The following is an 18,884-nucleotide window of genomic DNA, read 5'->3' on the forward strand; positions in this document are numbered from 1 at the left end:
TAAGTAAACTGTAGAATAATGGGTTGATGGTTATGTTAATGAGACCATAATATTAATGATGTAAGCGCGATATCAGAAGTCAGACCGTTCTGCACCTAGCTCTCTTGGAGTCTCTTGGTCATCTGTCTTAGAAACCATGTACTTAGTATAAAGTCTTGTAAATAATGTAAATGAATAGTTAGTAGAAAAATGATACACCAACTTTCTCAAGTCAATCGTAGATTAAGCAAAGCTTCATCAAAGTATGGTAAAAGAACAAGACATGGTAAAGCTAAAACCTCACCAAAGCTTGGTGACAACATGAACCATAAACCATCAATATGCCTACCAAAAGTGAGAGTTGTTTTAAAAAATCATTACCACTGCTGCTACCATGTGTTGCAATTTATTAGAGACCAGTCACGACCATGGGTTGTAAAGTATCAAAGTTTTCTTAACAAACTACTATGGAGTTGCAGGAGTCTGCACCCAACCTAGACACACCAGAGATATTGGTGTGATATACAGCGATATACAGAAGCCTTACAAATACGGCAATTGAAAGAAAACAAAAACAGAAATGCTGGAAAAACCCAGCAGGTCTAGCAGCATCTGTGGAGAGAGAAACAGGGTTAATGTTTTGAGTCTGTATAACCCTTCCTCAGAACTGAAGTGAAGTGGAAATGTGATGAAATTTATACTGTTTGAGGGGGGTGGGGCAGGTGGAGCTGGACAGAAGGCGAGCAATAGGTGGGGACAAAGGAAGGATTGACAAAGATGTCATCAATTAAAGGACAAAAGGAGTGTTAATGGTAGTGTTTAGTGCTAAAAAAGGTGCTGATAGTGGCATAAAGGTAAGAAAGCAGAATGTGATAATTGCAGAACAAGGGTAGCATTGTGTGAAAGAACATCATGGAACAGGTAACAGATAGCCCTGTAGGGGATGGGGCGGGAGGTGGGGGCAGTAGTGGGAAAAGAAAGGATAGAAAATGGGATAGAAGGGGATAAAAAAGGGGATAAAACCATGGATAAATGAAAAAATATAAAAATAAGTGGATGAAAAATAAGAATGAATGTAGAAAAAAGGGGATTTAAAAAAGGGGTGAGGATGGAGGAGAGAGTTCATGGTCTGAAGTTGTTGAACTCAATGTTAAGTCCAGAAGGCTGTAAAGTACCTAAATGGAAGATGAGGTGCTGTTCCTCCAGTTTGGGTTGGGCTTCTTCACTGGGACATTGCGGCAGGCCAAGGATGGACATGTCGGCATAAGAGCAGGATGGTGTGTTGAAATGGCAAGTTACTGGAAGATCTGGGTCATGCTTCCGCAAAGGGTCACCCAGTCTGCGTTTGGTCTCCCCGATGTGGGTGAGACCACATTGGGAGCAATGGATGCAGTAGACCAAATTGAAGGAGGTGCAAGAAAGGAGTATTTGGGACCTTGGACGGTGTGGAGGGAGGTAAAGGGACAGGTGCTGCATCTTCTACGATTGCATGGGAAGGTGCCATGGGAAGGGGATGAGGTGTAGGGGATGATGGAGGAGTGGACCAGGATGTCGCGGGGGGACAGTCCCTACAGAATGCTGACAGGGGGGGTGGCGAGGTGAAGATGTGTTTGGTGGCAGCATCGTGCTGGAGTTGGCAGAAATGGTGGAAGGTGATTCTTTGAATGCAGAGGCTGGTGGGATGAAAAGTGGGGACATGGGCTCTGGTCCTATCATGAACCTGTCATGTTTCTGGGAAGGAGGGGAAGGTGTGAGGGCAGAAGTGTGGAGATGGGTTGGACACAGCTGAGGACCCTGTCGACAACATTGGGGGGGATATCTCGGTTAAGGAAGAAGGAAGACATGTTTGGAAAGTGGCATCAGCGGGACAGATGAGATGGAGATGAAGGAACTGAGAGAATGGATGGAACCCTTACAGGAAGCAGGGTATGAGGAGCTATCGTTGAGGTAGCTATGGGGGTTTGGTGGGCTTATAATGAACATTTGTGGATAATCTATCACCAGAAATGGAGACAGAGAGGTCAAGGAAGAAAAGTGAAGTGTTGGAGGTGGACCATGTGAAGGTGATAGAGGGGTGAAAATTGGAAGCAAAATTGATAAATTTTTCCAGGTCCAGATGACAGCATGAAGCTGCACCAAAACAGTCATCGATGTACCAAATGAAAGAATTGTGGGAGGGGGCCTGGCCCTAACTGTCCCCCACATAATATTAACAATTTCCAGTTCCCTGGCCCTAACTGTCCCCTACATAATATTAACAATTTCCAGTTCCCTGGTCCTAACTGGCTCCTCTTCACCATAGACGTCCAATTCCTCTACCTCTACATCCCCCACTAGGATAGTCTGAGGGCTCTCTGCTTCTTCCTTGAACAAAGGCCAGAACAATCACCACCCACCACCACTCTCCACCACCTGGCTGAACTTGTTCTCTCATTGAATGATTTCTCCTTAAACTTGTCTCTCTTCTTCCAAATAGAAGCTCTGGCTATGGGTACCCACATGGTTCCCAGTTATACCCGTGTCTTTATGGGGTATGTATACCCCACATACTCAGGCCCCCTCCCAGAACTCTTTTCTTGGTACATCGATGACAGTTTCAGTGCCACTTCATGTTCTCATGTGGAAAAATATATCAATTTTGCTTCCAATTTCCACACCTCTATCACCTCCACATGGTCCATCTCCAACACTTCCCTTCCCTTCCTGGACGTTTCTGTCTCAATTTATGGCATTAGACAGTCCACCAATATTCATTACAAGCCCACTGACTCCCACAGTTACCTTGACTACAGTACTTCACACCCTGCTTCCTGTAAGGACTCCAACCCATTATGTCAGTTACTTCACCTCTATCGCATCTGTTCCGATGATGCCACTTTCCAAAATGGTGCTCCTGACTTGTCTTCCTTCTTCCTTAACTGAGGTTTCTGCCCCACACTGTTGTCGACAGGGCCCTCAGCCGTGACTGACCCATCTCCTGTGCCTCTGCCCTCTCACCTTCCCCTCCCTTCCAGAACCTCACTTTTCACCCCACCAGCCTCCGCATTCAAAGGATCATCCTCCACCATTTCCGCCAACTCCAGCATGATGCCACCACCAAACACATCTTCCCCTCACTCCTGTCAGCATTTGCTAGGGTGTGTTCCCTCTGAGACACCTTGGTTCACTCCTCCATCACCTCCAACACCTCATCCCCTTCCCATGGCACCTTCCCATGCAATCACAGAAGGTGCAACACCTGCCCCTTTACCTCCTAGCTCCTCACCTCCCAAAGGCCTAAATACTCCTTTCAGGTAAAGCAGTGCTTCACTTGCATCTCCTTCAATTTGGCCTACTGCATCTGCTGCTCCCAATGTGCTCTCCTCTACATTGGGGAGACCAAACGCAGACTGGTTGACCGCTTTGTAAACATCTCTGGTCTGTCCTTAAGCATGACCCAGGCCTTCCTGTCGCTTGCCATTTCAACACTCCATCCTGCTCTCGTGCCCACATGTCCATCCTTGGCCTGCTGCAATGTTCCAGTGAAGCCCAGCGCAAAGTGGAGGAACAGCACCTCATTTTCTGATTAGGCACTTTACAGCCTTCCGGACTTAACACTGGGTTCAACAATTTCAGACCATGAACTTTCTCCTCCATCCTCATCTGCTTTTTAAAATTCCCTTTCTCTACATTCATTTTAAAAAAATCACTTATTTTTCATTTATCTGTGGTGTTATCCCCCCCTTCCATCCTATTTTCTATCCCTTTTCTCCCTCCCCCACCCCATCCCCTACAGGGCCATCTGTTACTTGTTCCATGATGTTATTTCACACAATGCTACCCTTGTTGTGCTATTATCACATTTTGCTTTCTCACCTTTATGCCACTATCAGCACCTTTTATTTAGCACTAACCACTACCATTAACACTCCCTTTGTCCCTTAGTTCATGACATCTTTGTCAATCCCTCCTTTGTCCCTACCTATTGCTGGTCTTCCATTCAGCTCCACCTGCCCCACCCCTCTTAAACAGTATAAATTTTCACTTCTTTGTAGCTCTTAAAAAAGGGTCATACTGACTCGAAATGTTAACTCTGTTTCTCTCTCCACAGATGCTACTAGACCTGCTGAGTTTTTCCAGCATTTTCTGTTTCTGTTCCAGATTTCCAGCATCTGCAGTATTTTGCTTTTATCTTGGTGGCAATTGAAGGTTCCATGCCACAACTGCTGTGTTGCCATGACTCATTCGCTGCCTTCCCTACCAAACCTGCTTCAATGTCCTAGAAGCATTGAAGCCCCATTTCACAGAAAAAAAGGTGTGCACTTTGGAACTATGTGCATTGGGGACCAGTTATCCGTCTAACGATTATGAAACAAATCATGGCCTTATTTAAGTGTATGGAGCTTCCTTTATCTGTTAATGTGTGCATTTAAGATATATATTTGAAACAAAACAACTGTCATTTCCAGTGATTGACAGTAACCTATTCCTATGTTTGTGTAGAACAATGGAGGTGTTTGACCTTTCACTTCATATCAAATCAAATGCGATTTCACTTGGGAGAACGACAGTGTTCAATCATCCATCAGTATAGAGTTCTCCGGACGAAGTAAGATTAGTGCAAGACTTTCTCTTGGACTCGAACTCAAGTTCTGTCGAAGGGTCATGAGGACTCGAAACGTCAACTCTTTTCTTCTCCGCCGATGCTGCCAGACCTGCTGAGTTTTTCCAGGTAATTCTGTTTTTGTTGTGCAAGAATTTATTACTGTCTTAGTTGTCTTTGACTCACTTCATGGAAGTGAAAATCTGTCCAGAAGACGTACACTCGAGGTTACAGAGAAGGCACTGAAGACAACTGTTGCAGTCGAAATAATAAAAAGTAAACAGAACGACAGGAGAAATAAACCTTGGAAACCACACAGCAAATGAAAGGGTGAAGCAACCTGAGTGAACAATTTATAAATATTGCAGCGGAATAAGCATTTGCAAACAAAAGAAATCAAAACAATTAACTCTCCACCAACCCCGTACCTCAGAACACGTGAATTAGGGTAGAAAATATACACAGAATGTTCCAAGGTGGGTTTAAGTTCGCTGCACGTATAAATAAGCTTGGGTTTTGTTTTAAAGCATGGTATTTAAGTAAAAGTGTGGCTATATACAAATTTTGTTTGCAAATTATATTTAATTTTTAACTTAAATTGACTTTTAATTAATGAAAGAAAAACTGGAAATGTGAAACAAAAAATGCTGGAAATATGCAATAGATTAGGAACTAATTGTAGGTTTAAAAATGGCAAATGTTTGGGGCAGGATCACTCAATAATCATTAGTGGAATTGTGGATGGCAGATTTTGCCCAGAACTAATTTTGGTACTGAAATAGGGGACTGTGGTAATACTAGATAATATTTCATGATTAGAACACACTAATCGTGTGCGCTTGGCCGTTCTGCCTGCGCTCTCCAGTAAGGGGGGTGGTGGTGGAGAGAGAGCGAGAGAGAAGAGGATTGGATTCCGGGAGAGCAGCACGTGGTCGGTCGCGTTTGGATTCTCTCACAAGGTTAATCGTGTGCCGAGCGGGTTGCCGTCCAACATAGAGTGAGAGAGAAAAAAACCAGGGGTGAGAGTTCGGCGAGTGATGGCGCAGCGCTGTCAGAGTTCGAGACAGGGAGAGTGAAGCGCGAGCTGCAAGCGGGATCCAGGGCACGAGCGGAGAGCTTAGGCCGTCCGTTACTTTGCAAACCTTGGGCCGCACTGCAGGAGTAATTGACCACCTTCTAATATTGATCATCAAACAGGCACGGGTGTGCAGGGGTTGTGGCCGAGGAGAGAGATGATTTGGTGGTTGCCGTTAGGGGACGGATGGGAGGGAGGCGCAGGGAGAGAGGGGAAGGGGGGCCCGGGGGACGGGATGGGAGAAGGGGGCTTGGAGAGAGAGGGGGAAGGGGGCTTGGAGGGGGAGGGGGGGCTTGGAGGGAGGAGGATAGGGAGAGGGGTAGGGAGAGGGGGTGGGGAGGGAAACTTGGAGGGAGGAATGGAGGAGATGGCGGGGTTGGGAAGGAGGGGGGATGGGGGGATATGGAGGGTGGAAGAGGGGGTGAGGAAGGAGAGGGGGAGTGGAAGGAGGGGAGTAGTATCCATTTTGTTTACTAACTAGTGCTTACACATCTGTATAAAAGTAATCTCCAAGAAAATTAGAGTTCAGTCTTTAAAATTTATAATGGATTTGTTCAGGACTCTTTCTTTTTTATAGATTATGCCAGCTGCTTGTGATTCGTTAGTGGAAGACATTGAAGATATTGTTTCAGCACAAGATCCAACACCTCATGATCAACTGCTTGCAAGAAGGAGCATTGTCCCACATGTTAGAAAGAGAAAGAAGCACAAACAGGATGAGGAGACAGAAGATTTACATGCTGATAGGTGAGTTCCATTATTATCATTTTAACAAAAGTTGCAGTACTTTGATTGCAATTCCATTGCACAACTGGATTGGAAGGATTTCACTCCTCCCACAGCACTGAAACAGGCCTTGGACTTGGTGGGACTATTCCTGCAACCAGTCATTGCCAGAGAATCATCTCCTGTACTTTCTCTTCCTGCTCCTACATGTTACTTCTGGATTTCCACAAGGATCTATCCTTGCCCTCCCACTTCTATTTTTCATCAGCATGTTGCCTGTAGGGGACATCATCCAAAATAATGATGTCAGGTTCCACGTGTATGCTGACGAACTGCAGCTCTACCTCACCATCAGCTCTCTTGACCCCTCTACTGCCTCTGATTTGTGATGCTGCTTGCCCGACATCCCAGTATTGGATGTGCAGAAATTTCTTCCAATTTAATATTGGCAAAACAGAAGCCTCTGTCTTCGGTAATTGCCACAAACTCTGTTCCCTTGGTCACAGTTTTAGACTGAACCAAACTGCTCGCAAGCTGGGTGCCCTATTTTACCCTGATCTGACCTTTTGGCTCCCATATTCTCGCCTTCACCAAGAATGCTGTCTTCCACCTCTATCATCACCGTGTTCATCACAACCTCAGCTTATCAGCTGCTGAAACCCCTCAACCATGTCTTTATCGTCTCTGGACTCAACTATTCCAACACTCTCCTGGCCAACCTTCCATCTTGCACCATCTGTAAACTTGAGTTTGGCCAAAATCATCCTGCCTGTAGGATCCTCCTTATCCATCAGCCTGGTGCCCACTGACCTAAGCTAGCTCCTGGTTCAGCAACACCTCTATTTTAACATTCTTATTCTTTGTTTTCAATTCCTTTTATAGCTTCATTGAATGTGTCATTCTACAAGGCCAATGTACAATGTATGGAAAGAGGCCATTTGACGCAACCAGTCCATGCTGGCATTTATGATTCACTTGAGCCTCCTCCCATCCCTTCTCATTTAACTCTCACATACGCTTATCTACCATGTCTTTCGGTGCCTAGGCCCAAAGCTATGGTAATCCCTCCCTAAAGTTCTCCACCTTGCTACTTTCTGTTAATTTTTTTTGTTCGTTCGTGGGATATGGGCCAGCATTCATTGTCCTTGTTCAGAGGGCATTTAAGAGTCAGCTCTGGGTCTGGAATCACATGTAAGCCAGACCAATTAAGGATTGCAGACTTCCTTTCCTGGTGGATTTTTACAACAATTGACAATGGTTTCATGGTTGTCATCAGACTTTGAATTTCAGATTTTTATTGAATTCAAATTCCACCATCTGCTGTGGTGGAATTTGAACTCCCCCCCCCTCAGAGCATTACCCTGGGTCTCTGGAATACTAGTCAGTGACAATGCCACTATGCCACTGCCACCTGTATTGTTAATGTTGAGGATGTACTGATGGAGGACATTGGTCAAGTATCTTGAGCAGGCACTGTTAATTAGTTAATTTAATTTAGTTCATTTGTTCATTTTATTTGTATATCCTAAAGAGTATGAAGAGAAACTTCTGGGACACAGGATGTTGGTTAGACATATGTAGTATTGCATTCTGTCAATAAATCTAGTATTAAGTAAAAAGATTGGCGCCTGATTTCCTACTTTACCATCTCACTTCTGAATGAATTAGCATGGTAGGGAGGATAATTGCCTCAAGGTGAAGATTGGAAACTAAGAAAAAGAATTTCAGACTGAAGATTATAACCTGAGTTACTTCTGTGAAGAACAGCTGAAAGCAAGCCTATGTTGTCAGGGTATGATTACCCACCAATGTGGGTAATCTGAATCCAAACCTTATAACCAGTGGAAAAATGTAGTGGATATGTGGGCACAGGTTACATTCTTACTGAAGAACAAGCTATGGCTTGGCATTGTCACTCCCTAACAGAAGTAAAATTAGAAGCAAAGTATTTTGTGAGCTGCATTAGATACGAAGGAAGGTTTGGATGATCTTAGGTTTCATGGATGAAATTTACAAGAAAGATGATCTATTAGATGCTTACAAGCATGGTCAAACTGATGGATTTCTAAAGGACAGTCATACCCTAGAGGAATATATTATGGACTTTGACAGACTTTATAATAGATTAAAGAATTCAATTTGAAGATTCCTTATTCAGTACTCATATTTAAGTTGCTGGATTGTGCTAAACTGTCTCATATGGATAGGCTCCTGCCGTTCGGTTCTCAGAAAAATGCACCCTTTGGATCAAATGTTTGCTGCTTTAAAAAATTTCCTGTGAAAACAGTCATTTCCATCACCTTTAATGGCACAAATGGGACATTCTGTGGTGTCACATAGAATGGAGGACTCAGTGAATGCAATCTTTCGTGATCATTCAGATATGGGGCAGCACAGGCATCAGTGCATTGGAGCAGTTACAGCCAAAAGGAGTGACGTTGAAGGCATTTTTGGCAGATTTGGCAGGCAGGATTGAAGTAATAATTCCTGAAGCCGAGGAATGGCCAAGGAATTGTTGCCATGTGCTTCAAATCATGACAAATCATTATGCGATGAACTGTCCAAAGTGGAACAGGGTTTTCGAAGCAACGTATGGTATGATCCTTGGCCAGACTCCAAGTTGTTGGTAGGATCCAGTTAGGGGTTGATAATGTTTTGTTTAAAGTAGATAAAGTTTGAGATTCAACGCACTGACTAATAGAATAAAGCCACAAGATTCCACGGATTTAGAACAAACATAAATAAGCTTTACGATGCAAGGTCAGAAAGATAAAGCAATTTACGATATCTGTCTTATACTCTGTTTAAGGTAAGAATGAGGTATATGCAAAGAAACTGGCAAATTGTGGTCTGACACACCACAGCACAATAAATGACACATGTGACTAAAGTAGATTCCATCAATTTCTCAGCAACCCACCCAGACATTACACTCACTGCATCAACCAATCTCACTGAAATTCTGTCTCTCACGGGGGTTTCCAGCCTCACCTTTGAAGATTTTACCTTGGACCTCTCCCAAAAGTCACTCCAACTCGGACAGCTTCAATGACAACCCACCTTGCAGGGTTTCAGTCTTGCTTTCTGAGATTCCATTCCCCTGAATTCCCAAGTACACTCAAGCATCGACTTACAAGCACAATTTCAGTTCTTTGGCTGCATCAAGCAGAACACTACTGCTCCACAGGGGCACCTTTGCCCCAGTGGCCTGCAGCACGGCAACCTTTGCTGCCTTCTTGGATCATCAGGGCTGCTTCTTAGCCTTCTTCGATTACCAGGGTTTCTCCTGAGCTCAGTTCACTTAAAGTCTGCTCCCCACAGCCCTTTTTTCTAATTGGAGCCTATTTCTCTACTCCTCTCTCTAACTTGACTTCCTTTTGGTCCCTCTCCCTGGGACATTTGCTCGCTATGGCGCTTTGCACCCAGTCACCTGACTTGGATTTTGCACCCTTTTCTTCTCTCTTTGCAGGCACTCAGGGCCTGTCCGCGGCCTGAAGAATGTAAAAATATCAGTGTGCACATGCAGTCCGTTCCCGGCCTGCTCATGCACAGCAAGTCCAACATCTGTCGGGAACGAAAGTTCCTGGTCTTCAAGGTCAACAAGGTATGTGTGAGTTTCATAACGTGCATGACACAGAGGATTTGGAATTTAAAGATGGTAATGATCAGCCTGAAGGAATTGGACTAGTCACAAGAAGCTTTAGTCCAGTAATGCGTATATTCGTTGCAGATTCTTTTTATTGTGCTGTTTTGGATAGTGGTTGCACCTTGACACTATCAAAATTGGTTAAAATCTTAGTTAGATTCACTCAGGAAGGATTAAAGTAAGGTCAGGTTTGGGATGACAACACATTGAGGTCACTGAATAGAGTGGTGAATCCATGCAAAAGAGCTGGAGTAAGCCATTTTGTTAGCACAGATGTTTCTAGTGAGAAACCCTTGCTGCTGAGCAAGCCTTCCATGAAATAGGCACAAATGGAACTGGACACGGAACATGATAAAGCAGTTGTTTTGGAAAGTCAGTGGATCTGCAGTTTGACCAATCAGGTATTGCATTCCCATAACATCTGACATTTCTAATCAGAATATTAAAGAAGTGTTAATGGCATTAGGTGATGAGAACTTGAGGGGAAAAAAAAACAACTGATCTTTAAATTACACAGACAATTTGCTCATCCTTCTTGTCGCAGATTAAAAATTCCACTAAAAGATGCAGGTGTGTCTGATGATGAATACATCAGGCTAATCAAAGAGATTAGAGAAAAATATATAATAAAAAGTATCGGAGGTTGCTGTCATGGTTAATTGCATGTCTCCCACTGGCATCAGACTTTAATGAAGTAGTAATCTGGATTTAATGGTGTGGGACAAGGACAGAAACATTTTCATTTTGCATTTTATATGGATAGAAGAGTGATTATACATAAAATCATGGGAAAATGGATAGGGACCAGACTGGGAGCACCGGCTAAGTTTCTGCCTGACAATGGGGAAGAATTTGCCAATGAGTCTGGAGACATGGGTAGGTATGAATATTGTGGTCATGAACACCGCAGCTGAGAATCCTTTCGGCAGTGGACTCTGTGAAAGAAATCACAAGGTGATTGATGAGATGCTACATAAGATCTTAGCCCATCAACAAAACTGTAAGCTAACAACTGTCCTGGAATGGGCAGTCCATGCAGAGAATTTGCTTCAAATGGTTAGGGGCTTTAGCCCTTGTCAATTGGAGAAACCCCAAAATGCTTTCTGTGCTTTGTGAGAACCCCCTGGCCCTAGATGGGACTACAATTTGTTCACCCTTTTTTTCTGCACACTTGAATGCTCTATATGCAGAGGGCAGGGCATTCATTAAAGTAAAGTCTCTGAGAAAATTTGGAGAGCTCTACGTTGTCACATGGTGAGATGCACATCACGTGAGCAGTGGCAGGTGCTGGAGACAGGGACAGCAGTGGGGAATCCCTGTCAAAGGGCACAGGATTCGTCAAGCAATACTCAGCTGGACAAAATTGTTGAGCCTTGGGGTTCACCCATGAAAAGGGTCCTACTGGATCAGCAATTTTTGCTTCTGTTAGCATTTGTGAGGAGATGGTGTCGTAATATTACTGGACTAGTAATCCAGAGTTTCAGGCTAATGCTATGGGGACACAGGTTCAAATCCTGCTGTGGCAGCCAGTGGAATTTAAATTCAATTAATTTTTAAAAAAGCCTGGAATTGAATGCTAATCTCTGTAATTGTGCCATGAAACTATCATCGATTATCGTAAAAACTCATCAGATTCACCAGACCCACAGAAATATAGTTGACTCTTAACTGCCCTCTGAAAGGACCTATTAAACTGCTACAGGAAGGTTCAAGAAGGCAGCTCTCCACCACCTTCTCGAGGGCAATTAGGGATGGGCGACAATCGCTGGCCTTGTTAGCAGCGCCCATTCCATGAAAGAATTTTTAAAAATTCTAGAGGCAGTGTGCAGCCTTAGAGAGAGAGATTGAAGGGGTCTGCATCCTAACATTAGTGCCATGATATCTTGGACACTTGCTGTGATGTATAGCTCTGTGGAAAGAGTGGCCACCTGCACAGAGAATCAGGTGTGCATCCTGGTTCAGACCAATGGCCTGCACACTTGTCTGCCACTTTATATAGAATGGAGGAAACTTGCTTTGGTGGCTGAATGCCTCACTAAAATGCAGGAAAGTGCCCTCCAGTTCTTAGGGAAGTGCAGGTAGGCCACGAGAGGAAAGATGGAGAAAGGGCAACATTAGTTGGAACTCTTCTTAAAACATTCCCACTTCTCACCCTTGCTTCCCCAGGCAGAGCCCCACATGCTGCCACCTGCCCCAATGACAGGCACAGGTGGGCAGTTGGTGGAGAATTCATGGGCCCAAAACCCAGAAGGCGCAATGCATGGGCATCTTGGCTGTTAGAGCATTGGAACAAGTAGCCTGCCTCCAAATCTGTTGAAGCTACGTAAGAAGTGGATGAGAAGGCCTTACTAGTTGCTTAAGAGGATTCACTTAGGTGCGTATAAAAATGTTCATGTTGTTATGTACTTGTTTGAGTCTGTTGCAGGAGGAGGATGATGCAGACCATGATATTCTGGAGACCTTTTCTGGTGAATACTGAATGATGCCTCCTAAACAGTCCAGGCACCTGAATCACATCTTCTTCAACCCAATAGCTTATTCAATGATTATCTTTGTGGTTGTTTGATTCTTGTTGTACCTCTCCTCTGCTTCAGTGTAAGGGTTCCTCATAGGTTTCATCAGCTAAGTCCTTGAAGGGCTGGTCCTTGGAGGAGTAGCCCTCATTGCTAAGGAATCACTTATTCTCACTCTAGGTAGAGATGTGAAACATGTGGGAGATTTGACTGTTGCAGCATAAAGGAGTCATGGCAACTTCCAGAATATATTGCACAGACATGCTTGATAACCTTCTGTTAGCCATATACAGGCTGAACAGCTGAACATTGAAGGTTTGGAATCTCTTCTGATTGATAAATACTCTGGGTTGATCTGAAGGCACCCTGATGGCTACGTGTTGGTAACATCAAATTTAAAAGTATGTGGGAGGAGACCTGTGAGTCTGAACTCAAGCCCTATGTCTTGGTTTCGGCTTCACCAACAGCTTGGATCGTATCGACATTGGTAACAGAGGATGGTTGTCTAAAGGTGAAGATTGGAAACTAAGATTTTTCAGACAGAAGATTATAATTGGAGTTACTTTGGAGCTGAATGGGTGAAACCAAGTGTAAAGTATTAGGGTATGATTTTCCACTATTGTTCTATGAAGCTGAACCTTATAACCAATGGAAGAATGAAGTGGATATATGGGCATGGGTTAAATCCTTACCGAAGAAATAGCAAGGTATGGCCTTGGCACTTTCACTTCCCACCGGAAGCGGGATCAGGTGTGAAGCATTTTCTGAGATAGAGGCTCATAAATTGGGCATTGAGGAAAGTTTGGATAATCTCTTAAAATTTATGGGCAAAATTTATAAGAAAGATCATTGATTAAATCCATCTGAGGCATTGTCAGACTTTGATAAATGTGGAAAGCTGGACAATTATTCCATAGAATATATCATGGAATTAGACAGATTACATGTGAGGTTGCAGAAATTCTATTTGGAGATTCCGAATTCAGTGCTTACTTTCGAATTGTTGGATTGTGCTAAAATATCAAACATGGATAGCTCCTGGTCTTAACTAGGTTCTCAGAAAGAAATACACTTTTAGAACAGATCCCTGAAGCTTTAAAAACATTCCTGGGGAGACATTTATTTCCAGCCACTTCCATGGCACAAATGGGACCTGCAGTGGTAGTGCAAAAGATGGAGGATTCAATTTTAGTGGAATTTTGAGACTGTTCAGATATGGAGCACAAGCGTCAATATGAAAGAAGAGCTACAGCAAAAGGAATGAAAATAGAGATCCTTTTGGCAGCTCTAACAGATGACAAGAATTGGGTAACTATAGCAGAAGAATGATCCCCAGGAATAACTGAGGATTGGTCAGAAGGTGTTTTGGATGTGACTCAAAATGTCATTTTGATGAATTGTCTGAAACAGAACAACAGGGTTTTTGAAATGACACATGACTTCGAAGGTTCGCAAAGGGAAGAGAACAATACTGATCAGTCAGAGGGAATTGTACTGGTCACAAGAAGCTTTAGTCCTCTAATAGTTGTTCTCGTTGCAGAATCTTCATTTGAGCTGTTAGACACTGTGGATTGATTAAAATGTTACCTGAATTCTCTAAATAGTAAAGACCGAAGTAAGATTAAGAAATATGCAAGTTCTACTTGGGTTCAGGGATAACAGCACATTAAAGTCACAAAAAAAGAGTGGTGATTCTATGTAAAATAGCTGAGGTAAATCACTATTAGTATGGATGTAATATCAGTGACATGCCCTTACTGTAAGCCATATATGAGAAAAGCTCGAATGAAATTAGATATGGCACATCATAAGGCATTTGGGAAATCTGTAGATTTACAGTTTACACAATTAGGTCATTATTATATCCCTTTAACAAGACCTCACGTCTCTAATAAAAATGTTCAAGAACTGTTAATGGCATCAGGGGATAGAAGTTTAAAGGAAAAAAGGCAATTTGTTTTAAAACTACATTAGCAGTTTGCCCGTCCACCTTGTCATAGGTTAAAAATCCTACTAAAGGACGCAAGGTTAAACTTATAGAAGAGATCAGTGAGAAATACGATATATGTGAAAAACGAAGGACACCAACATGGCACGTAGTGAGCACATTAGCAAGAGACTTTAATCAACTTGTAACAATGGACTTGAAGGTATAGGATAAGGACAAAAACATTTTTCTGTTACACTTCATAGAGATGGCAACTAGCTTCAGTCTGGCAACAGCAATATATAGTATAAACAAAAAGGTAATTGTGGACAAGATAATTGAAAAATGAATAGGAACTGGACTGAGAGCTAAATTCCTAACTGACAATGTGGGGTGGAACTAGCCATTGACTTAAAGTATGTATGGGAGGGAAGCTGTGAGACTGAACAAGTCAATACGCCCCCTCAATAAAGAATAGCTCTGTCTTGATTTTGGCTGTATGCCGTCAGTGACTCCCTGTACCTGTGGGAATCATACCGCTGCAAGATATCCATGGGCCCTCTATGTCTGATTGGCCTCATTGGTGTCAAAGTGGACTTGGCATACATGGCATCAGTTTCCTGGGGGATACCCTTATGGGCAGCACATCAAAGTTGTGCTATTCATTGGGGATGTGTGTCCATCATGGCCCTCTTGGAAAGATGTCTTGGAGGCTGCAGATGTCAGCAGTGACATACCTCCTGAGGCGCTGTTGCTCCATCATGTTGTGGAAGCTAACCCTCTATCTATACCCTGTGCTGAGGTGTGTTGCATCCCTGAAGCTGGATCTGTGTCCATCCCCACTCTTCTGGGGAGTGGCATGTGGTTGTAGAGAAGGCAGCTGCAATGGTGTTGCTGCTCCTGCTGGTGTTGGTTTAGCTGCTTTTCTTGTTCCTCATCAGAGGCCCATTGGAGCAGAAGCAGTCCATGTCCAAATGCAGCAAGACCTGGGCAATATCCAGGCTTAGGCTGACAAGTGGCAAATAACATTCGTGCCACACAAGTGCCAGGTATTAACCATCTCCAACAAGAGAGAATCTAACCATCACCCCTTGACGTTCAATGGCATTATCATCACTGTCAACATACCCCGCTATCAACATCCTGGAGGTTACCATTTACCAGAAACTGAGCTGGACTAGCCATATAAGTACTGTGGCTACAAGAGCAGGTCAGATGCTAGGAATCCTGCGATGAGTAACTCACCCCACTGACTCCCTAAAGCTTATCCACCAACTACAAGGCACAAGTCAGGCATGTGATGGAATACTCTCCACTTGCCTGGATGAGTGTAACACTCAAAAAGCTTGACACTGTCCAGGACAAAGCAGCCCGCTTGATTGGCACCACATCCACAAACATTCACTCCCACCCTGGTCATGCCTTTCCGACTGAGCTAACATGGTGCTGGTCCTCTTGACACGCTGTCCCACTCATGGAAATAACAGGCCATGCGCTGCAATCTCACCTTGAGGGATCTGTCAGCTTACCAGCACTTTATTTGAGCACTATCCCAGCACTGTGTCTTCAAAGCTTTTCTGTGGAGTCACCACACTGCAATTTCAACACCATCCCACCCTGTAAACTTGTTGTGGCCTGACCAAAACGTTGAAGGTTGTCTTATGCCATGTAGCATGATCAAAGACTGTTCATCATGTACCTGTATTTAATCATGCTGCCACCCTGTTTGACTATCACTGAACGACAATCCATCATTACGTGCCTTTTGCATCAATAAGTGCAGATTGTTCTTGCTTAGTTCTTCCCACAACAGCAATATCAATGGCAATACAGGTGCATTGTGGCACAGCACATATAATGTGGTCCATGTGAGCTTGAAAGAGGTCCTGGCTTATAGCCTGAAAGGAAGGAATTGAAAACTGCATCGTCTAAATGGAGTATGAAATGTAATAAGCTCTTGGGACTTCACTGCAACCTATACTGACACGTAGTTATGCTCAGTATCAAGCTTGGAGAAGAATTTTGTACCTGCAAATCTTGGATTTAACTCTTTTTAAATGGGAATTTTCTAAGGACAGCATTTCTGAGCTGCATTTAAAACATCGTAGATCGAGGCATATATTTAATGATCCGACCTTCTTTATGACACACATAATTGAACTGCACAATTGGTTTGTTCTTGCACTATTCTAATGATTCCATCTTTCTCCATTTTGTCTAGTTTGAATTTTAATTTATCTTGTAATTGGATGTTGCATTTGCATGGTGGATCAATTGAGGGACTTGCATTTTCCTGCAAGTGTAACGCTTCAGCTCCCTTGAAACCACCAATTTTGTCAAAACATTCAGGATATTTTGATGTTAGGTCATGAACTGAGGTGGTAGCAGTATCTGCCATGTGACATTAGACTGGCATGCCAGTCGACCTGTGATCACCACCGGGCCTTTAGACTCCATGATATAGAACATCTGTGGCACCCAGGAGGATTGACTGTGCTTGCAGTCCAGAACTATAGATCCTGCACCTGGAATAAGTGAACCATTGTATGCCAAAAGTTGCGCAGTAGTAGGTTTTGTCGTGGTCTTCAAGAGGTGTCACACAAAGAGATTGCTCAATGTGCATTTCGTCTCCCCATTATAGCAGAGACCACTTCATGTACAGTGAAAATATTGTTCTAAATTGAAAGTAGAAGTAAATTGCTGTTTCACCTGGAAGAATAATTTGAAGCCTTGGACAACGGGAAGGGAGAAGACAAAGGGACAGGTGTTGTATCTCCTGTGCTTGCATGGAGTGGTGCTTTGGGAAGGGAAGTGGGTGTTGGGAGTTATTGAGGAGTGGACCAGGGTATCATGAAGGGAATGGTCCCTTTGGAATGCTGAAAGGGGAGGGGACGATGTGTCTAAAGATGGCATTGTGCTGGAGATGGTAGAAATGGCAAAGAATGTTGAATGTGGAGACTGGTGGGGTGACGATTGATGGCACAGGGAACCCACGTGTGATTCTGGGAGAGAGGGGAAGGGATGAGAGCTGGAGTGCTGGAAATGGGACAGTCGACAGCTTTGCCAACCAGTCTGAAGGGGAATCCCCAGTTAAGGAAAAATGATATCATTTCACCTTGATATTCTTTCCAAAAACCTCATGTTAGTTTGCTCAAGTGACATTGGCTGAAGTCAGGAAGCCTTCCTTTCCTCATAGTCATGGAATAATTAGCATCGTGCATTGGTAGGTTGTGATGGGGTGAGGATTAAAAAATAATCAAGAAGAAAAGTAAACAAATCATGCAATTAATTATTAATTATAAACATTGAGGTAAAATTTTGTCTTTGATCCTATGACTTGGTTCAGAAATAAATATTTGGAGAGACTATTGACTATCTCTTTGCCATATAATAATGAGAAACACACTGCATAGAAGTTTACTCATCAATCCCTTTTCTGGGTTTTTTATACTTAAATGCTTCAAAGACTGGTGGACAAGATGATATTGTCAGTCGGGTCTTATTTGATTGGCTGAAAATAGACATCTGGCATCTTTTTAGCCTGTCAAACAACGCTTATAGAGTTACTCCCAACTCTTAAGGGCACTGGGAGCAGGATTGGGATGGATTTAATAAAAATCAGTAAGAAGTGAAAAGGTAAAATAACAGTGTAGGAGAGAGGAAAACATAGTGAGATGAACACAGACTACAATGTAAACTGTTACTCATATTTAAGTAGATTCATCTCTGACCATTCTGAATTTGACATTGAGCTAAAAATAAGCTCCGTGGTCCATGGAGATAAGTGTTTCTGAAACCACTGACACTGGGTATAAAACGGGGGTGGGAGGTGGGGGGTGGTGGAGATTTGTAAATGACTTAATGCAAGTAGATTGACTTTTCGGTATCAGAACTGTAAATTGCATTTGGCGATATCATCTGACTTAGAAAGTGCTGGTCCCAATCTTACGTCTGTAAGTCATAACATACAGAATATGTTTGTAATGAACTATTGGTTTACTGTTGCTACTGTATTTTGCATTGTAGTAATGTGACCAAATATTGAAACCTTAGCAAATTCTTGGAGATTGTCTTCCCCTCTGACTTAGTGAAATGGTTTGAAATTTTGGTCTTGTTTCCACTGATTTTTTAATTGTTGTTTGTTTGTATTTATTCATTGTAGTGTTATCCCTGGTACACAGAAGATCTGGGTGAAGACCTGGGGCTGTTCACATAACAATTCAGATGGAGAATACATGGCAGGCCAACTGGCTGTTTATGGGTATAAAATTACAGGTAATGTACAATTCAAGTGTATTATATGATGGTCATTGTACACCAGGAATTTTACTTATGCAGCTTATTAAAATAAATTCTTTTTGTGCTGTATGTTATTTTCTTTAAAGCTGCTTCAAAAATGGGCCACAGAACAGCACCTCTACTTTATTCTGTTGTAG

General features: G+C 43.0%; 1 protein-coding gene across 5 annotated transcripts in view; it reads left to right on the forward strand.

Moving 5' to 3' along the window:
- The first annotated feature begins 5,492 nt into the window (after positions 1-5,492).
- The window catches only part of cdkal1 (CDK5 regulatory subunit associated protein 1-like 1), a 923,378-nt gene continuing 909,986 nt past the window's right edge, over positions 5,493-18,884 (forward strand). For 2 of the 5 annotated variants that reach the window (XM_041184179.1, XM_041184182.1), the window contains exons 1-3: positions 5,588-5,764; positions 6,214-6,383; positions 18,611-18,723. In XM_041184179.1, the coding sequence (XP_041040113.1) occupies positions 6,217-6,383; positions 18,611-18,723 (280 nt within the window). In that variant the 5' untranslated portion in view covers positions 5,588-5,764; positions 6,214-6,216. Of the gene's footprint in view, positions 5,765-6,213; positions 6,384-9,831; positions 9,967-18,610; positions 18,724-18,884 lie in introns of all 5 variants that reach the window. The other 3 variants (XM_041184178.1, XM_041184180.1, XM_041184181.1) reach the window with 3 other exon arrangements.

This window comes from Carcharodon carcharias, chromosome 3, assembly GCF_017639515.1.
Source record: "Carcharodon carcharias isolate sCarCar2 chromosome 3, sCarCar2.pri, whole genome shotgun sequence".
Classification (NCBI taxonomy): Eukaryota; Metazoa; Chordata; class Chondrichthyes; order Lamniformes; family Lamnidae; genus Carcharodon; species Carcharodon carcharias.